This window comes from Branchiostoma lanceolatum, chromosome 8 (genome assembly GCF_035083965.1).
Source record: "Branchiostoma lanceolatum isolate klBraLanc5 chromosome 8, klBraLanc5.hap2, whole genome shotgun sequence".
Lineage (NCBI taxonomy): Eukaryota > Metazoa > Chordata > Leptocardii > Amphioxiformes > Branchiostomatidae > Branchiostoma > Branchiostoma lanceolatum.
In genome coordinates, this window is record NC_089729.1 from 21,300,217 (window position 1) to 21,320,353 (window position 20,137).

Here is a 20,137-nt window from a genome sequence, read left to right on the forward strand (position 1 = left end):
GTTGTGTGACTGCTTAGTACAGGCATGAGCCACTGCTACACGGTGACCATTCAACGGCACCATTATTACTGTTCATTTTCTATTTACAAAAAACGGTCCACCGATTTTTTTCAGGACCAATTTTTTCAGACCAGACCAGGAGAAATACAGGCTTTGTACTGGTACCCACCCCTAGTGTGCAGTGATGTTGGATATGTTGACCAGAATGTCACTGCTAGCCATTCTACACAATGATGGAAAAACATGGGTAGTAGAAGCTCACAACATATAATTACATGTAGGCAAGATGGACTCACCCTTTATAACTGTGTCTTGACCGTTTCCTTCTTTTCTCTTGTGGTTGCTGCGGGTCCTGCATGTCTTGAGAGGAGAGACTTTCTGCAGCAGAGGCAGGAAGTCTGCTTTGTCTTCTACTGCTGCAGGAAAATGCACACTCGTTGATGTTTGCTTTCATTAAAAATCAAGATACGGTTTGTGAAGATTGATTTTGCGATAGGGAGAAAATGGAATGTCCACGGTGGGTTTTAGTTTGCAGTTTAAACAAGGGATAGGTGGGCAGAAGAAAGAATAGGGATTTTTTAGTTCATGTTAAAGAGGTTATCGCATCAATATAGATAGCAGGAATGACCAAATGTCATGCAGCAGGCAAGTCTGAAATCAAATTTCTGGCCTCTATCGGCTGGAAAACATCTTACTTTCCCCCAAAGAAGATAAGAATATAAAGCGTAGAATTCTCACTTTCTGCTGTGATGTCCCTTTCGCAGTCGTAGGAAGATTTTCTGGGTCTCCATGCTCCAGACAATGAGGTCCCCATCAAAGCTGGCAGTGGCCAGCAGGTTGGGTGCACAGTGCGCCACACACAGGATGTCATCCTTATGTGCCTGTCCTCCCTTCCAGCTGGTGTTAGCTGTCACATACATGTTCTATGGATATGAAGCAGTAATGTTAGAGCTTGAACAGAGCTACAGATTATGTAAAGTATATGGCTTTTTTACACCTACATAGCTCCACTTGTGATAGATTTGTCAAGGTGGAGACTGCAATTTGGCAGTATCTCCAATTCTGTCTGAAGTTTACAAGTTTAAAGATGTAATGTATTTAGTCAGAACTTTTTAACTTTGTTTTTCAAGTCACATTTGATCCATGGTTTGACTTGAAAGTTAGGATTCACAATTGGGAGACCATGTTAACACATTACTAGCTTCCTGATTGGAGCCTGAGTTGGAAGTCTTTGATTGGGAGAATCTGGACTTCTGCCAGTTTGCAACCTCTGTCCTGAATATACATTTAGAAAATGACCTGCACTGGCTGAGTCAAAGTTTGTCAGATAACCCTGTAGACTTGTGATCTGGCTCGGCATTTCTCACTAAGAAGTAGTAGTGATAATTGAAATATACTACCATGTTTATCGCTCTATCTTCAGTAAAGGTAAGGAATATGAGCACCTTCATAGTTTGAATAAAAAACACAACACTTCAGAAATAAGAAACACATCAGCCGGCACGCCATGCCGAGAGTTCTATGCAGTTTTCTTTTCCTTCCGCAAGAGAAAGTAGTCCGTTCCATCACTCCGGGCGTCAACACCCCTTACAACAAAGCTTGTTGCGGGAGTATATAACCGTGTATTTTCTCGATTTGAAGTTAATTACAATATTTCAGCTTTATTTTTTACTCCTATAGATTTCTGAACTGATTGTGTATCACTTTCTTGTCAACAATACGACCCAAAATTAGGTGATTTTTGTGTATTTTCTCCTTCTATTTTCATCCAGTTGTAGACTCCAAACCAACAGGAAATGTGGTGTGTGAAAAAGAGCAAACTTTCTAGTTTCTTGTGGTATATGACTTGTGATACATTTCGAGGGTGTAATGCAGTTCCCCGAAATCGCACATGGTCATGTCATAATTTTGATTCTAGAATAGAACGCGCCCGGTTCGACCTTTTTTGGAATTATCTACTATGGACAGATCGTCGTTCTACAAATCTTAATTTTTTTTAAAGAATATTGTTTAAGGGGGTGCCCCGTTTGTGAATTCCGAGTTTTAAGTCAATGTACCTACCCGAAGTCACAAAAATCTAAGTTTAAATTTTCTGATTATTACCATACCCAACCACGCGGCGTCTTGAGACAGTAGTACGTTCCATGACCCCTAGGCATCGGGACTTCTTACAACAAAGCTTGTTGCTTGAGCTTACAACTATTTATATTTAATATTTCATCGCAGCTATAATTTTCAAGTTTTCTATTTTACTGCTATAGAGTTTTTGAACCGATTTTTTACCTGTACCCTTATGATTGTTTGACCTGAAATAAGTTGATTTTAGAGCAAATCCCCCTCGAGTTTTACACTATTTTCGATTTTAAAACAAAAAGAAATGTACTGCGTAGAATAAATCAAAGTCTGTACTTTTAGGTGGCATATTTTTTATTATAATTTTTGAGTGCGAAATGGGCTTCCTGCTAAATCGTGCGAGGCCACTTTATCATAGGCGTCGTTTTGATTCGAAAAAAGAATGCGTCAGCCACGGCACCCATACCCGTTCCACACAGCACACGCCAGACCCGCACCGCTGTGTTTATGTACCGATTACCTTAAAACTAAGGTAGTCTTTGCGAATTCTGTCCGTCTTCATGCATTTAGTTCCTGTGACAATACCGGAGAGGCATTTCTGTACAGCAACTTTTGTCAAAAGTCGACCACACTCAAATCAACTACACCAACGCCTTGCAACATTTTGGTGTAAAGCAGTCAAGAAGGTGACCTCAGTAGACATGGAATTACAAACCCCTCCAGATTTCAAACAAACAAGGTTTTCAGATGAGTTTTACTAGAAGATTAAACGATTCTGACGAACTGGTCACTGAAGATAAAATCGAGGGCGTAATACAATTCCTCGGAAATTGAAATTCGTAAAAAATGTAGCTCGGTACAGCACTGCCATATTGATAATTCACTATATAACGGATATGAGCACGAACCTAACTAGAATCGTTGTGAAACCCCTTAAAATGGATGAAATCGAGACCACATGGAATTCCTGTCTGGTACACATAACGCAACATTCATAAAAAGATCGCCAAACAGGCTTCACGTAGCTGTCAAAGTCAAATGAAATTTCATCCCGCTGCCGTGCAAAGAGGGATTCCTTAGCAACGCGATTCGAACTGCATAGAAAACCTGTTTGATTTGTGTTCTGTTAAGCACATGGCGTACCGGCTGCACATCATTTAGCATGCAAATGAAGAATTCATTAGCAACTTCCAGGTTCCCTCATAACTACAGTTAAAAGGATGAACACTAGTAGGAACAGTTTTGTAATGAAGCTTACATCTGCCTCACTGTCATCATACAGAACTATCTTCCTGCTCCACCCAACCGACAAGATGACCTTTGGACTGTCGAGAGGGATGACCCCAGTGACCTCTGCCTCTCCAACACCCTCCAACTTGTGTAGGTTGTGTCCGTTCTGAAAGTTCCAGATCTAGGAATGGAAAAATGGCAACTTTTAGAATGACAAAGAACAGCACCATGGAGAGCTACAATGAAGTGTTCAGCACCATGGACAGCTACAATGGGTGTTCAGCACCTTGGACAGCTACAATGTGTGTTCAGCACCATGGAAAGCTACAATCAGTGTTCAGCACCATGGAAAGCTACAATCAGTGTTCAGCACCATGGAAAGCTACAATCAGTGTTCAGCATCATGGACAGCTACAATGTGTGTTCAGCACCATGGACAGCTACAATGGGTGTTCAGCACCATGGACAGCTACAATGGTGTTGCTGCGTGCCTGCGAAGCTGATGTGTAACGCCGAAGGGCGGTTATACCTGCTATACAGATACAGATAGTTACAATGACCACTTAGTCAGAGAAGGAGATCTGAAAGAATTGTACAATTAAGTCATGTCTGCTATTCAGGGGAAAGTTTCAAAATATGTTTCCATGTTTTTGCTTAATCATGCTTCAGTCATCACGATAGTTCAGAGACAGACTTAATGATAAGCTCACCTTGATTGTTCCATCCCTGGCCCCAGTGATAAGTCTTCGCAGGGAGGTGTCAAAGGTCATACAGGTGATCTCCTCGTTACCGTGGGCATTAGTGAACATGATGGACTTGTTTCCTGTCTCAATGTCCCACACTGCCACAGTAGAGTCATCACTTCCTGTCACCACCTATGGGTCACATGACATCACATTGATCCTGACTTTACAGTGTACGTCATGTACTGTTAATTCATTCAGTAACAGCGTAGTGCAGAAAACTTGATACTATGGAAATGAAAGTTGATATAATAGTTGTATTGTTCAATTTCATTTTTGCCATCATCAGTGTCAAACTGTTAGACACTTCAAAACTTTGCATCTCTTCTAATATACATCTGTTCACTTTGCCACAGTATGTATCAGGCTTTGTGAAGATCACGATTATCTGAAATGTGTGGAGTACATTCAATACAACTTGTAAACTTTTCCAGTGTATTTTGAAATTCACCAAACATGCGTAATTTCAGCTACTTTTTACAGAAACTCTTCAACAGATCAATTTGAGTTAATCCATTCAAAATGTTGTAATTTGAATAGCTGATTGAGACAACAGATTCAAATCTCAGAGCATAAGAAAGGCTTTCAAACCAATCAAAGTGGAGTCCCTTAGCAATAAACTTACAGTGTTGTAGACAAACATAGCTGCTTTGACTCCCTCAACTTCCCTAACAAGAAAAAATTCAAACAAAATGGAAACCCACCTGATGGTAATGTGGATTGTAGATTGCTGTGCAGAGTGGAGCATTGTGGGTAGTGGGTAAAGTACTCTTGACTTTCTTCACACCAAGCTTCAGTTGACCTGGACATAAGAACACCATTCATCAAACAAGCTAAGGGAAAACATTATCATGTTCATTGTGTTTATGAAGTCTGGGTGATTCATATGGATTTTAAAGATTTTTCCTAAGGCTTCTAGATTTTCATTTCCTTTATGAAGAAGTGATTGATTTTTGACTTATTGGTATTTAAAGGGAGGCTAAACATAGAGTTGAAAAGTATACTATACTTATCTAAATATATCCCAAACTCATTTGTTTTACATAAGTCCATATGTAATTTTGTCACATATTTGTTTGTATGTACTTTGTATTCCAACCCCGGTAAACTGCCTCATGTACTGTACTGAACAGTACAAGCTGGATATCCAGACAGATTCATTTGATCCACTCACACAGGGAAGGATGCCTTCTCTTTTTGATAAGCGTGGTGGGTTCTTTTACGTGCTTGAGGTGTGGCTCTCCTCAAACACGTACGGGACCTCCATTTAACATCCTATCTGAGGGACGTCCCTTCCCGGAGCTAGGTACTCATTTACACCTGAGTGAAGTGGGACCCCTGGATTTGAACCCAGGACCTCTGGGTTCTGGGCCAAACATCCTGGCACTGTGCCACCGCGACAACACCACAACGCCCCATTGTGACCTTACAATTGATTAATTTAATCATCAGGCGAGAAGCCATCAGCATCATGCAAGTCACAAATGATGGGAGAGCCCTGAACTCTTCAGAAGCTGGTGATGAATTGGTGGACATATGAAAAAGATGTGAATGATTTTTGTGGTACACAATGATCAAAATTTTTACTAGCATTTGTTTTGTTTTTTTGTTTTTTTCATTCTTTTTATTAGTTTTCAAAACAACAAAGAAATAATAAGAAAACATGGCACATATACAAAATGAATGAAACACATGAAAAAAACACAAAACTGATACATAAAACCCGGAAACATTAATAAATGATCACACATAGTAAATGAGAACCTCTACATCTTGGTAATCAAAACATAATGACAGGAAAGATTTACGTAGAAAGGACAGTATACAGTTTTCCCCACTTTCCCAGATGTTTTTGAAACTTATCAAGTCGTTTGGCAATAATGTATTCTAGTTTTTGAACATGAGAAACATAAGAAATAAAACCAGATAAACGTAAGGTCTTTTTACGATATTTGAGAATATAAATTTTACCTAAAAGAATAAATAAATTTGACAGAACTGGGCAACGATCACTTAAATCACCAAAGACTATATTAAAGGCATTAATATGCAAGTGAGTATTTGTAAGGTTAAAGAACCAGCCATCCACCTCGGACCAGAAACGTGCAACTATTCTACAATCCCAAAATAGGTGGATGACTGTCTCTTCTTCCTCATTACAAAGACGACATGTAGGAGAACTAACCAGGCCCCAAGTAAAAAGTGTTTTATTAACTGTTAGAAATTTAAAAAGTAGCTTATATTGAAACATTCTAGTGTGAGTATCAATAGAGAGTTTGTAAGGTAAGCTGTAGACTTGTTTCCAAGGTATGGGCATGTTGAAATATTCTTCCCAAGAATGTTGTATTTTATAGGAGGATTCACACAAATTTGCTTTTTTCATGAAAAAGATATACATATTTTTATTAATATTTTTTTTCTGAATCCAAGTTCTATCCCTACAAATCGGTGAACAAACACGTAGATCAGTGGACACCTGCCTTAAAGACGATTTCCAATTGCCTGGGATCGCAGAAATTAATTGTCTATATTGAAACTCTGAACAGACATTACCAAATTTTGAGATCAAGGTTACATAAGAGAGAAAGCTGTTTTCTGAATCCAAAATATCATTAAGAAATCGTACTCCCCTTGTATCAAAAGCCGTCGAAAAGAAAGGTTTTTTGCCAATACGTATATGTAGGTTCAAACACAAAAGTTGTTGCTTAATTTCGTCAACCCCCTCAGGAGGCCGGAGCTGGAAACGTAACCAAGCCTGTATAACGTGTATAAAAAAAGAGCTTATGGGTGCCGGCTTTCCCATAAAACAATCAAAATCCAGAATGTCAAGCTGCGCAAAGGGAAACAGACTTGATCTAAACAGCGGATTAGACATAAATAACAATTTAGAACAAAACCATCCCTTGTTCAAATATAATTTAGGCATCCATGAGGCCTTTAATGTGAGATCGACAGACCACAAATTTCTCAGTTTAAGACCACCATGTTCATAAGTACTATAAATAGTTTTTCTCCTTACACGCTCCGGTCCACCTCCCCAAAGAAACTGAAATATTTTCTTCTCAAATTTATGAAAAAAGTCAGGTGGAGGGGATGGGAGAGAGCTAAGTAGAAAAATGAATTGTGGTATAATAAGTGTATTAATCAAAGTAACCTTACCCATAAGTGTTAAAGTCTTTGTTTTCAAGGATATAACAGTTTGTCAATCTTCGTAAGTTTCCTCTCAAAATTAATACTAACCATATCTGATAGTTGTACTGGAATATGAATTCCCAAGAACCCTATGGGGCCGTCTATCCATTGAATGGGAAAGGGGCAGGGAAGATAGAAGTTTGTACCTTTCAGCGAACCAATACGTTGTATTTTACATTTATCGAAATTTGGGGACAAACCCGATAATAAAGAAAAGTTTTGCAAGTCCTAAACTAAAGCATATAGAGAACCAAGTTTGGGAGCAAGGGGAAAGTTAGAATCGTCGGCGTATTGGGAAATTTTAGATTCAATACCATGGGTCGTTAATCCTTTTATTTCAATATTGTTTCTTATTTTGATGGCTAAAACTTCTACGTCTAAGATAAATAAGTAGGGGGACAAAGGGCAACCCTGGCGGACACCATGGGACAGGGGAAAAGGGTGGGATATATATCCATAATTGATTACTTTACTACAGATATCTTTATATTGTTTGTTTGTTTGTAGTGTTTTGTGAGCTATCACAAGTTCTGAATGAATGTTTTGTGTTGGCTACATGCATAGGATGGGTTCAACAAGTTTTCAGCCTAATCTGGAAACAAGAAGCATAACTTGAATATCAGGCATGACGGGGGGCGCCCTAACATCACCTCGTCTGACGACGTTGTTGCCCACCTTTGCCTTTTTTTTTCTGGCCGTAATGGTGGCAGGACGAGTCAACGCACAGTGATGCCCAGAAATTTGTGACGCTCTAACGTGTGATTGGTACCGTCTATGAAAAGGAAACTGAATACAGAGATAGCGAATATATTTCCCAATAGGCAGACGGAGTGATGTTGATGTAAGCAGTGTCGTTTTTTCGTAATGATTTTGTCAGTGGGACCGCATTCACTAAGTACATCGTCAGTGCGTTGTAGCCCATTTCCTATGAAAACGTGAGCTGGGATGCGCTAGATATAGCTCTCCTTAAGTGACGTGAGAAGTGCACACAGTCACAATTCTCTGGTAAAAAGAAAGCTAGAATATGATAGATTATAAGCCCTATTTACATTTTCTTAACTTCGTCACCTACTTCTGAAGAGAGCATTATAACAAAAGCGTGCTAAGTTAGGCACACTGTTCAGTGTAGCACTAAATCACAAGGTACATGTGTACATTAGCGAAAACGTCTCACAGCATCTGCCACTTGTAACGTGGAGCGTGAAGGACTAATGAACAGTATGAATGCATATCTTATCCAAGTATGTTCTTTAGATGAACGTGTTCAAAATTCATTCATCAAAACCTGACCACTGTCTGGCAACCAGAGATGGAGTGTGGTGAGCTAAGATGCCGCAAATATAGGGCAAAATGTTTAAGGGCATCTCCCGTTAACTTTAAACTATAAGATGTCTATCAATGTTCACCAAGACTCAGTTGATTGTGCTCAGAGCTAGGGGGGGGGGGCATTTCTGGTACTCCTCATGCCCTGAAATCTGCAAAGCTAATAATAAATATATATAAAGACATTCACATTTGTCAAAACCACTTTGTACTAGTGGCCATCTGATTTAAGACAGAGCAGGTCGTGAACCTGACCCACACACCTTGGGTCACAGCTGAATTGTCCATGCTAAACATAACCATCATTCTTATGAAGATTGAGTTTACCTATTGTAATAGTTTGCACCATACCTATATAGTCTTGACATGTGAGCAGGAGTGTGTTCTTGCTGAGAACCAGACATAGTGGGAATGCCCCATACTCCGGGACACGTCCATTCACCAGGCAGGGGAACTTCAGAACAACGGTCTGCAAACAGGAGTGGTCCTTCACATCCCATACTTTCAACATCTGTCGGTCACAAACAAAACCATTCAACATAAAGATACATTATCACATAGCCAGATGGCGTCGACCAATCAGAAGCCTCCATTCCCCATGTGTTATGACACCATAACATACCCGTTCGACCGTTCCATTATGTAGAGAAGGAGGTTATCTTTTTGTTAACATTCATAAAATGTTTATTTGTCCCCAAAAATGTTTACTATCTTAGAATAAATCAAATCTTTTGTAAGCATATGACAAAATAGAATAAACCATTTCAATACAAGTCAAATCTAAACGGACGGAACTGTAATTGGAGCCGCCCACAGCATTGACCAAACAGAAGGACACCCAGCAGGGAGGACTGATGATAATACGGTAGGTAATAGATTTGAAAAAGATTTGACATGTCAAGATTGCAATGTTATTAGATATTATCTGTGAAAAATTTGGTTTTCAAAATGAAATCTATCATCTTGTGTTCAAAAAGGACAAATGTAAATTATGAAATGCATTCTTAATAATATACGGGATCTATGCGTCATACAGCAATTGTCTACTCCTATATGGGTCAGTTTGGATAGGCTAGATGATGATAACGTTAATGACCCGCCTATTCCTCGGTGTGTATGGTGTCATAACGCTTCGCTCACTCGGTGGTTTTATTTGGTAGTTATAGCACATGGCCAGGCGTTATGACACCATATACACCGAGGAATAGGCGGGTCATTAACCCATAAATCCTGTAATAAACATGTTGAAAGCTTTCCTGGACAATAGAACCGAGAAGTTTTGATTTCCATTGTTGATTTTTCTTAGATCTTTTCCCCACAATATTAGTAGTTATCTACATTTCACTGTTACTCCTTTGCTTTTAGTGCTGAAGATTATGTGATCAAAACAAATACATTATGAACACAGTCCACGAATCATCTTTCTCCTAACCATACTTGAGCTAACAGACTCACAGCATCCTTGGAGTAACTGAAGACTTGGTTCATTGGTTCAAACAGCTTTACATCAATGAGGGTGGTGTGGTGCCCACTGAGTACTGTGATAGGTTTGCTGGTGACGTAGGGGTTCCATAAGCGGACCCTGTGGTCAGAGCTGCCTGTGACGATGATGTTCATGTGTTTATTGTAGTCAAAACACTCTACACCCTGGAAATAGTATGACACACAATTATTACTATTTTCACTAAACCATTTTAACTAAATGTCAAACTAATTAATATGGACCACAAATGTACAAGGCTTTAAGTGATTTGTGGACTAAACTTCTTACCTGTACCGTAGCACTACCAGTTATCGTGCACTAGTACCAATTATCGTCCACTTTAGGTCATACAAGCATGTCAAGGCGTACTATGTAGAAGTCAGTTCCCATGAGCAATTAAGAATGACATAAGTATGATTCTTAGCCATTGCTTTATACAAAACAATGAAATGAGTTAACATCCAGCAATTAACACAGCAGAATAAATGTTTGAAGTTACCTGGAATCGTCATGCATGATGTATTCCATAAGTAATTCAACACCGCGCACTTCATCATTTTTTTTCAAACTCACACAACAGCTAGTATCTTTTAAAAGTAGCTGACTTTAAGCCTTTCTTTATCATTTTTTTTCATTCAAAGAAGAATCAAATAAATGAACAAAGACAAAGTGGCGGCCTACTCAAGTTGTGCACAACTTATATTATAGCCGCCACTTGTACATGAACTTTACGTGCCGCTCAGTGTTGCTGAAATTGACAGCACAACATTATTTTCTTCAATGGCGCCAAGCAAGCAGTGGGACAAACATACTGAATTTGCTATCATTTCTCTGTAGACTATTTTGGACAATAAATGTGTATTTTGTTATGATTTATGTCCTTCAAGTAGAGCACTAGAAAAAGAAAGGCTCAAGTGGAAGGTAATAGTTAACCCTAGTGCAATTGCACTTCAGAATAAATACATGCTTATTTATCAAAAAGTTACAGACCATCTTGATCTTTTTATAAGAGCTGATATTTCTTTGCAATAAATAAACATTTGGATCTGTTTACGCAGTTTTAAGATAAATGATGTTTTGACTAAATGGGACCATAATTGGTAGGACTACATTAGATACATCTGTTAAGGACCCTAGGACTTTATTGGCATCTAATCTTGTACTATCCAATTTAAGTCAAGTCTTTCTAATAATACTAGTTACAGAGATGCTCAGAAATAGAGCATGCAAAGGTCAACAAAGGTATCACTAATGACAGAAAATGTTTCTACTTAATACTATAAGTACTGCCATGTGGAATACCATTTGACAATCCTAACCTTGGAAACCTTGAAAACATAAGTCTTCTTCTTGCGTGAAATATCCATCATGACAACAGAACTGACATGGCTGCCACTAGAGGACAGGACCACGTCGTTGTGGGGACAGTACAGGATCTGTCTGATCCCCTCAGGGTGGATACTGTCCAGGACAACCAGCTGCACATATTTGGAGTGTTGGGGTAATTCCTGAAAGAAATACAAACAAGTAAGGTTTACATCCATCCATTTGTTTGTTTGTTTGTTTGTTGGTTTGTATTGTATACCCAGTAAACCGCCTGATAACATAACACACTATAGCTAGGTTTGTACTGAACAGTAGAATCTGGACAGATTTATTTGATCCAATCACACTGGAAAAGACACATAATGTTTGCGATGAGTGTGGTTGGTCTTTTTACGTGCTCCAGCTGAGGCTCTCCTCAAACAAAGGACCTTGATTTAACATCCTATCAGAGGGACGTCCCTGGCCGTAGCTACATTGTAGATTTTCACCTTGGAGAAGTGAAGAAATTTGTGTTTTCCAAGGTCATAATGTCAGGGCCTGTTAGGGGATTCTAACCCAGGACCTGTAGGTTCTGCGCCATACACCCTACCATTACACCTTTTGACACCACAATTTGCATCAGAATATAAAGAATATTACTTATCAATGATAAACATTTTACTTTCAAATAATTCTTATCCAGCACACTTCTAGCAGTACAAGCTGCCTATAGATCAATTTGTATTTACTCACAGGAAGATAAATTTTCTGGATTCCTTCGTCATGTGAGAATGGCCTCTCAAACTGGCCAGACTGTGGTGTTTTGAAGTATAGCAGATTTATACATCCACTTTCATCTCCATACAGAAGGCAGGCCCTCGTGTTGGGGTTCTATGTAAAAAGAACCAAATTTAAAGCATCTCATGAAGACAGCTCTTCCAAAACCACCCAGAGGAAAAATTCATGCATTATATCTTTTCAATCCATGCATTAAAACTTTGAAAGAGGACCAAGGTAAGAAATAACAGAAAAATTACCTTTGGATCATAATGGTAATCAAAACAAGTCGGAACATCTGCTAACCCTGGGAAACAAAAAATAGTTGTTAAGATCCTTCATTCTTTTGTGGGAAGGTCCATTCGAAAGTCATTTTACAACTGACAGTCTCCTGGACTCTAAAACTGATCAAAGTACAAAGTAAAACAGCAAAATAACACTGAATTACAGCAGGTTCTAACTTTCTCCCTGCTGCCTAACTCTGTAACCGAAATTGGGTGCCAAACAGCCACTTCAGCGTGTTAAGGTCAATGTAAAAAAAAACAAGTCTGCTATAATTATACCAAATGTGTCATGTCATTGACATATGATGATGCACAAACTAGAGTTCCACAACCCCATACCTTTGCCGACTGATGTTAACCTTTTCGAGTGGCATATAATGAATATTTCCCATTTATCATCATAAGGACCTCATATGCATGATTCATGTCAGTTGTTCTGATCTTCTCTACCCAAGTTGTTCAAAGTATGAGAGTCTTATCTTAGCAAAAAAGGCTATTGCAGCATTTTCTCATCAATTATGTAAATGAGGCCTTCATTTGCATGATTTATGTTTGATAATGTCCACATTTACTTACCTTCTAAATTCTTCAAGAATGAAATCCCTATCATTTACCAATTGAATATGAAATTATGGTATTTCCCATTAATTATCTAAGTTAGGTATTCAGTTGCATAATTGATATCTATCGATATTCCTATCTTTCTCAGTTGCACATGTCACATGCTCGAGAGTCCTATAATGAAATGAAGCAGATTTTGAAACTTTCCTCATTAGTTATAAAAATCAGCTCCTGATTTACATAATTAGCATATGATTTTGTCAATCATCACTCAAGCTATTTACATACCAAATGTCATGACGATCCGTCAACCCCTTCCTAAGTTATTCTTTCAAACTTTGAAATGAAATCAGCTCCAGCAGCTCCAAGAAAGCCACTAGGGGGCTGAAAGTAATAATTTTGAGGTCTCAATAAGACCTATCTACATACCAAGTATCAAGACAATCCATCCAGGCATTCTTGAGTTATCGTGTTCACACACACACACACACTGATGCACACACACACGAACACTGACGAAAACATTACATGTAACCTTTCGGCAAAGGTCATTAGTCAAGGCAGCCTTAATTGAAAAAAAAATCAATTTCCTTACCATATAAGTGAAACTCCTCAAAATATGAGCTTGTAGAAATGTCAAAGAAATGGAGGTCTCGACTTGTAGTGGCTATGACAATCTTGTTCATGTTTGGGAGGTAGATGGCATCTGTGACCCATGCTTTAAACTGTCGTTTTCCATTCCTTCCTTCATCTCCCTCTCCTGGTAACTCATATGTTTTCAAGAGGCGGACAGATGTGTCCCAAACACCTATCACACCCTCCTGAAAGTGTTAGTATTCTTGTTGTAATCAGAAAGCCATGACATACCAACAAATACAAACTTTTATATGAGCTTCTAGAAAAAGAATCTTTTACATTTTCATCATTTATTGACAGGAAAAACTTTCATTCATTTTACATTTGAATACAACTGCTACAGTTATACCAATATGCAATAAAACATGTTTTGCATGCATACATCAGCAGATTTTCATCAAAATTCTATGCTAATCTTCAATGAAAATCACTCACCTTACTAAAGCTGACATATCTACTAGGATTCTCAATATAGATAAGTTTGGTGGTGGGCTCTTGCTGTAAGAAAAGAGTTTAAAAAACATTAGATTATCCATTGAAATTCCCAGTAAGCGGTAAGTTACAAACTCCATGAAACTCTAAAGTTCTCTTTCAGCACAGCACTTGCATTTAAGTTTTTTTCGGGACAGAACTGACCGACGATTGCGACATATTATTGTTGAAGTTTAAAGTCTGAGGATATTTTTCAAAGTTTCATGAAGTTCTTTTTCCGAATAATTCAAAATGCACTTGATAGTCTACACTGTCATTCAATTTATTGAATAATCTACATGACATATACTCCCCGCAATACCCAATGGCAAGCTATTTGTCCTATAGAGTTGACTATGAAATATCAAAAATGAATATCATATCAAACGTTAACGTTAATCACACTGTAACACTGTCTCACTGGGATCTCACATCATCATCTAAACATTGTTTAATTAGTTTGAATTTCTCAATGCTAAACCCCAAAACAGTTATGGAAGGTAAGTCTACCTTGTTGAAGACACAATGCTTGATGTGAGCCAAGGACCTGAAGGGGATGTCACGTTTGGTGCGCATGTAGTCATTTTCACGGTACTGAAGCAGCATGTAGGTACAGAACTCATTCCAATCAATCAGACCATCACAGCTGGTGTCCATCTGGGCAGATAGGCAGAGGTCATGATGGTTGTAAATGTTAACATGGTAGATAGTACTGTGAATATTACAAATAACCTGATACAAACACACAAACATCTTTTCCCCCAAACTGTTGGTCTTCATACCTTTTTGAAAAGAGCATCAATCTGGTCATTCCATGCCGGTGTTCCAAGAGTGGATGAGACAGCTTCTTTGAACTCATCGAGGGTCATGTTCCCAGCCTCTCTCTTTATCTGAATGAAACACAGTATCATGAAATTGGCCTGGTAATTCAGATGGTAGTTACTACATCATACCAAAGATTTTACCCTGCATGATTATCACAAATTATTCAATTGCTAAAGCAAAAAAGGCTGGTATCCTGGCTAATCAAGAATCTACTTTCGAACTGTAGAGCAGAAGCTGAGTGAATCGAGGAAAAGTGGTGGGCAAAATGAAATGCCACTGTCAGCTATCTCTACTTTTGATATAACGTTGGGTAACATAAATTCGCGGGGTACTTAAATTTGCGATTTTTCGAAAACGGGGTATTTAGGGATATGTGCTAGATGCAACATGAGTAATACCGCTAGAAATGCAAACTTGACAGAATAACGTATTCAGAACACTGTCTGAAAAGCTTCGATAACCATGCATTAGAGTTGGCTACGTCAAAAACTCTCCGTCCCTTATTGTCACAGTCTGAGGGCTTCGTGGGAGAATTATACTACATACACGTAGCTGTTCGCTGGTTTATAAGACAAATGTCACATCCGCTTCCTGCTCAACACAATTATTTACAATTCAACTTATTAGAATCTCTTTTGCTAACCTACAGCTGGACTCTAAGTGTGATTAATCATCAAAACGCCTCTTTGTTGCTACAACCAATGGCTACGGCACTATGGTGAATTTTTCCGCCGCCATATTCGTTACCCAGAATCCTGCTATTCGGCAGACGACAAACGTTTGCGAGGAACACTTTTTTGTCTAAATGTTGTGTGTGATAGTGGACTGATGGCAATATTTTCCTCAAAGTTTGCTCTTAGCACAAGCAGAAACACATGGACATATAGTAGTATTACCATTTCTACGGCATCCAGCTAACGCCCCGATGAATAATGTACAAATTTCCATGACAGTGGGGATCGACTTTGAGTGACGTTCTACCCACTCAACAAACGGGATGTTACCGAAGGCCTGATGTTTGCGGTACGGCCGTTTTTTCGTGTATTTTTTTTACTTGGACACGTCTATATCCATAGCACTCTCCTCAAGCCAAGGATGGAACGAATAGCTGCTGTATAAAATGTAATTAGCAGTAAGATATTCAAGACGAATCTTCTCTCCCAAAATAATGTTCACACCTGTCCGACAACACCGTCATTGTGCGTGCGGCGGACGGTAGTTTCAAGTTGAAATATTATGGTGTCAGCACGACTAGAGACAAAATCTACCATAACGATTAGTGCAAAGATAGTACATGATACTGACAGAATAATAGAAAAAAAGGATGGTTTATTGTTCTGCTAGATTGATTTCAGTCAACCATTATAGGAAAAATGGCGAATTTATGTTACCCAACGTTACCACCTAGAGGTAAATCAAGATGGGTACACAATGATTTCCATCAAATACATGTATGCCTGTGAACCATTATCTGATTATATCAAAGCATGCAGTCTTTAAAAGCTGGTGCTATACTGGAACATGGCTGTGGGCTGTATGACAGTTCCTAGCCTAACTATTGCATGCATGCATAATTTTTTTGTATTATGTATACGGATATGCAAAGCATGTTGCGTCCATGCCAGGGTTCACCCGAGTGAATCCTGCTTAACCCTCTTCCTGAGGTCGCTTCTGCTTATCCAGATTACCCCCTCAAACCTCCCTCCCCCTGCCTTGATGCCGAATACGGGCCGTTCCTACCAGGCTTTGTGAATCTGAATCTAGCCCAAGCCTGGATAGGTATGCAGGGGTCTAAATCAGAACCCTGGGATTCTGCTGTCAAGGCAGCTGAACCATGGATTATAAGCTGAATGGCTTTACCCCCTGGCCTTTTCCCAGAACAATTAGAACCATGCTGGTCACAAGTGTCAACAAAGGTAAACTTGTTTTCCAGTCTATTAAGTCTTTTCTCCTCATTGTTCTGTAACCTGGCAGTGTTTGAGTCTGACACCCCACCTGAGAGGTCAAGAGTTCATGTCTGACTCAAAACACTCGGGAGAAAAGCTTTGGTTCTGTTAGAGAAATGCTTCCACATGTACTACAGGCTACCTGAGAAAAAAAAAAAAATTTAGGACTTGAATGCTGAAGAAAAACTTCATCCATAGAAAGTTCTGAAACGAGACATCTGGACCTGCACTTGCAAGCCCTATATTTGTACGGTCCCCGAAAGTGCGAAATGGAACGAAATGGAACGAAATGGAACGAAATGGAACGAAATGGAACGAAATGGAACGAAATGGAACGAAATGGAACGAAATGGAACGAACTAAAACAACATATGTTACATTATGAAATGAAATACCAGTAGATAGCGAAATATAAGGAGTAGACCGGAACAGGAAGCATTTTAAATACAGAAGTGAGTGGTAAATACATAATATAACGTGTTTTATTTCTTGAATCTATGTGATAATATTAAATACAACATTTTCGTCGCATTTGTGTGACTAGATTCTTCCTTGGAAATGGAAGCGCCGCGTGCAAAGAGATCCGCCGCTCTTTCTTGTGTACCAACGATCTGCAAATGAACTGCTGCAAATAGCGGGGGAAACAAGCAAACGGAACTGAGTATCGAAGTTAGGACCAGATTATACAGAAGTTGGTGGTAACATTGCATCTCCAAGAGGGCATGAGGCAAGCGTTATCTTATTATGTATACAGCTAGCGTGTTTGCGTGTTGTGTGAACCGTGAAATACATGTCCTCCTCGTTCACACCCTCCCTTTGTTATGTCGGGAACAGGGAAGCAGAAATGTCTCCACAGTACTCCACGTCCGTGTTTGAATGGAGTGTGAAATGTGTGAAATTGGTGACGCAGCGCAGAGCTTCATTTGCATATCATTAACGGAGGGGTCCATTCCCCGACAGCGGTCTGACTTTGAGCCGAAGAATTGGTTGTATAAAAATCGTTGTTGCGGAGATAATATGCTACGTACTAGTTATGGACTAAAACCTTCTGTAAATAACTGGGAAGTCGGAGTTTGATTCAACCAGTCGGTAGCACGCCCACAGTTCCGTCGCGCTGGCAACAATGGCGGTTAATTTGTATGCAGGGCTCCATTTGGGAGAGAAGAGTTCTGTCCCGCAACACGCAAACACGCTGTATGAATAATGAAATAACGCTTGCCTCATGCCCTCTTGGTGAATTATGAGATGCAATGTTACCACCAACTGTATAATCTAGTCCTAACTTCGATACTCAGTTCCGTTTGCTTGTTTTCCCATGCTATTTGCAGCAGTTCATTTGCAGATCGTTGCTACACAAGGAAGAGCGGCGGATCTCTTTGCACGCGGCGCCTCCATTTTCAAGGAAGAATCTAGCCACACAAACGCGACGAAAAACGTTGTATTTAATATTATCACATAGTTTCAAGAAATAAAACACGTTATATTATGTATTTACCACTCACTTCTGTATTTAAAATGCTTCCTGTTCCGGTCTACTCCTTATATTTCGCTATCTACTGGTATTTCATTTCATAATGTAACATATGTTGTTTTAGTTCGTTCCATTTCGTTCCATTTTGTTCCATTTCGTTCCATTTCGTTCCATTTCGTTCCATTTCTTTCCATTTCGTTCCATTTTGTTCCATTTCGTTCCATTTCGTTCCATTTCGCACTTTCGGGGGACCCTATTTGTACGTATATTATTCTGGCATGGCATTTTAGAGGAACATAAGGTGGAGCCTTACCTTGGTGTTCCCGTGTTGATCCGTGGGCCTGTGCACCTGGAACTTCTCCATCAGCTGCTGCAGGTGCTGCAGATTGATATAGTCCTCCAGCCGCATGGAGGCATCTCGGTCAAAACTGGCAAAGTAAGAAAAGTAAATAATGAAACAACTGAAGGATATATAGAACCGACACATTACATAGGTGAGCATCATCCTCTCCTTTTCCTTTTTCATCCTGGCGGACGATCGGTTCAGCGTCGATGGACTCAGCATGCAATGTCAAATTTCTTAAACACTTTTCTTGAGTTGAGCCCTTGACGTGAACAAGAAGGCAGGGTATTGGGTGATGACAGCTTGCCTTAGGACTGCCACCACTCCCTCCACCATCCATCAGCAGGCAGGAGGCAGAACATATCCGACGTCCCGTCCAAGTTGGATGGCCGCATTCGTTGGCTGAACCAGTATGCAATGCAAATTCTGGAACGCCCTCACCGACACGAAGAGCCGGGTGCAGTTCGCCCGCGCTCTGTCGAGGCCGTTGACCATCTACTATTTAACCCTTAGACAGGTAGATGGTACGAGCTCAAAAGAAACTTTGGGTCACGAACAATGCCCCAGTAGTCCGGTGAAATAATCATGGAAAAAGTTTGGAAAATGATAGTAGTAAAACTGAACTTGAATCCAGCTGTGAGCATCATACATCATACATCATGCAAATAAGGACAGGTCATCATTGCATAGCTAATGAGATCATAATTGTTGGTGAAGTTATAGGGTGAAGAACACTTAGTGAACAGTATGCCGCCTTTCCCTGCGCTGCAAGGGCTTGAAAATAAATTGTGTGGTTGCATGTATGTCTTAATGGTACAGCATTTTTATCTCCATACAAATTTGCCCGAGTGTATATGATAACCACTTCTATTGCATAAACTTCATGAGGCATTACAGGGAAAGCATCACGAGTCCTGACATGAGTTCTCATGGTCCCAAACTCTGACCTCTGCTAGGAGGAGATGTTGCTTTGTTGCTCCAAATGTAGTCAGTCTAATTATGAACTTGGTTGACCAGTGTTCCTTAGTTTCCTAACAGCTTACCTTACACGCTTATCAAACACAGAAATGCTATAATTACAATACCTTTTAATAGTAAATACACAATAAGGATTCAAATTTGAAGCTCTTTGAGTGAGTCATGATTCACCAGGTAACGTAGCACTACATTTATGGTGCTCTATCAATTAATGTCCACTTTGGGTCATGACCACATGTCGAGGTGTATTATGCTAAAACTAGTTCTCATGAGCAATAAATAAAATTAAAGAACATCAAGAGTATGATCCTTAGTCATGACTCAAGCAGTAAATTAACTTTACATCCAGCGTAATAACAGAATAAACTTCTGAACCACCATTCCAGTAACAGCAAGTTACCAAAAAGCGTCATGCATGACGTATTTCATATGTAATCGACCCCGCGTACTTTATCATGTTTTTCTTACTCACACGATAGCTAATATCTTTTAAAAG

The 20,137-nt window shown here is 39.4% G+C and overlaps 1 protein-coding gene across 8 annotated transcripts in view; it reads right to left on the minus strand.

The window, feature by feature from the left end:
• LOC136439589 (cilia- and flagella-associated protein 337-like) overlaps nt 1–20,137 on the minus strand; it is a 48,232-nt gene that overhangs the window by 9,695 nt on the left and 18,400 nt on the right. For 7 of the 8 annotated variants that reach the window (XM_066435015.1, XM_066435019.1, XM_066435017.1 and 4 more), the window contains 15 exons: nt 18,634–18,748; nt 14,861–14,968; nt 14,589–14,735; nt 14,043–14,105; nt 13,567–13,792; nt 12,387–12,433; nt 12,103–12,240; nt 11,364–11,552; nt 10,017–10,208; nt 8,913–9,072; nt 4,751–4,848; nt 4,014–4,178; nt 3,332–3,484; nt 739–923; nt 297–416 (listed from right to left, as the gene is read on the minus strand). In XM_066435015.1, coding sequence (XP_066291112.1) covers nt 297–416; nt 739–923; nt 3,332–3,484; nt 4,014–4,178; nt 4,751–4,848; nt 8,913–9,072; nt 10,017–10,208; nt 11,364–11,552; nt 12,103–12,240; nt 12,387–12,433; nt 13,567–13,792; nt 14,043–14,105; nt 14,589–14,735; nt 14,861–14,968; nt 18,634–18,748 — 2,106 coding nt within the window. The remainder of the gene's footprint in view (nt 1–296; nt 417–738; nt 924–3,331; nt 3,485–4,013; nt 4,179–4,750; nt 4,849–8,912; nt 9,073–10,016; nt 10,209–11,363; nt 11,553–12,102; nt 12,241–12,386; nt 12,434–13,566; nt 13,793–14,042; nt 14,106–14,588; nt 14,736–14,860; nt 14,969–18,633; nt 18,749–20,137) is intronic. The other variant, XM_066435016.1, reaches the window with a different exon arrangement.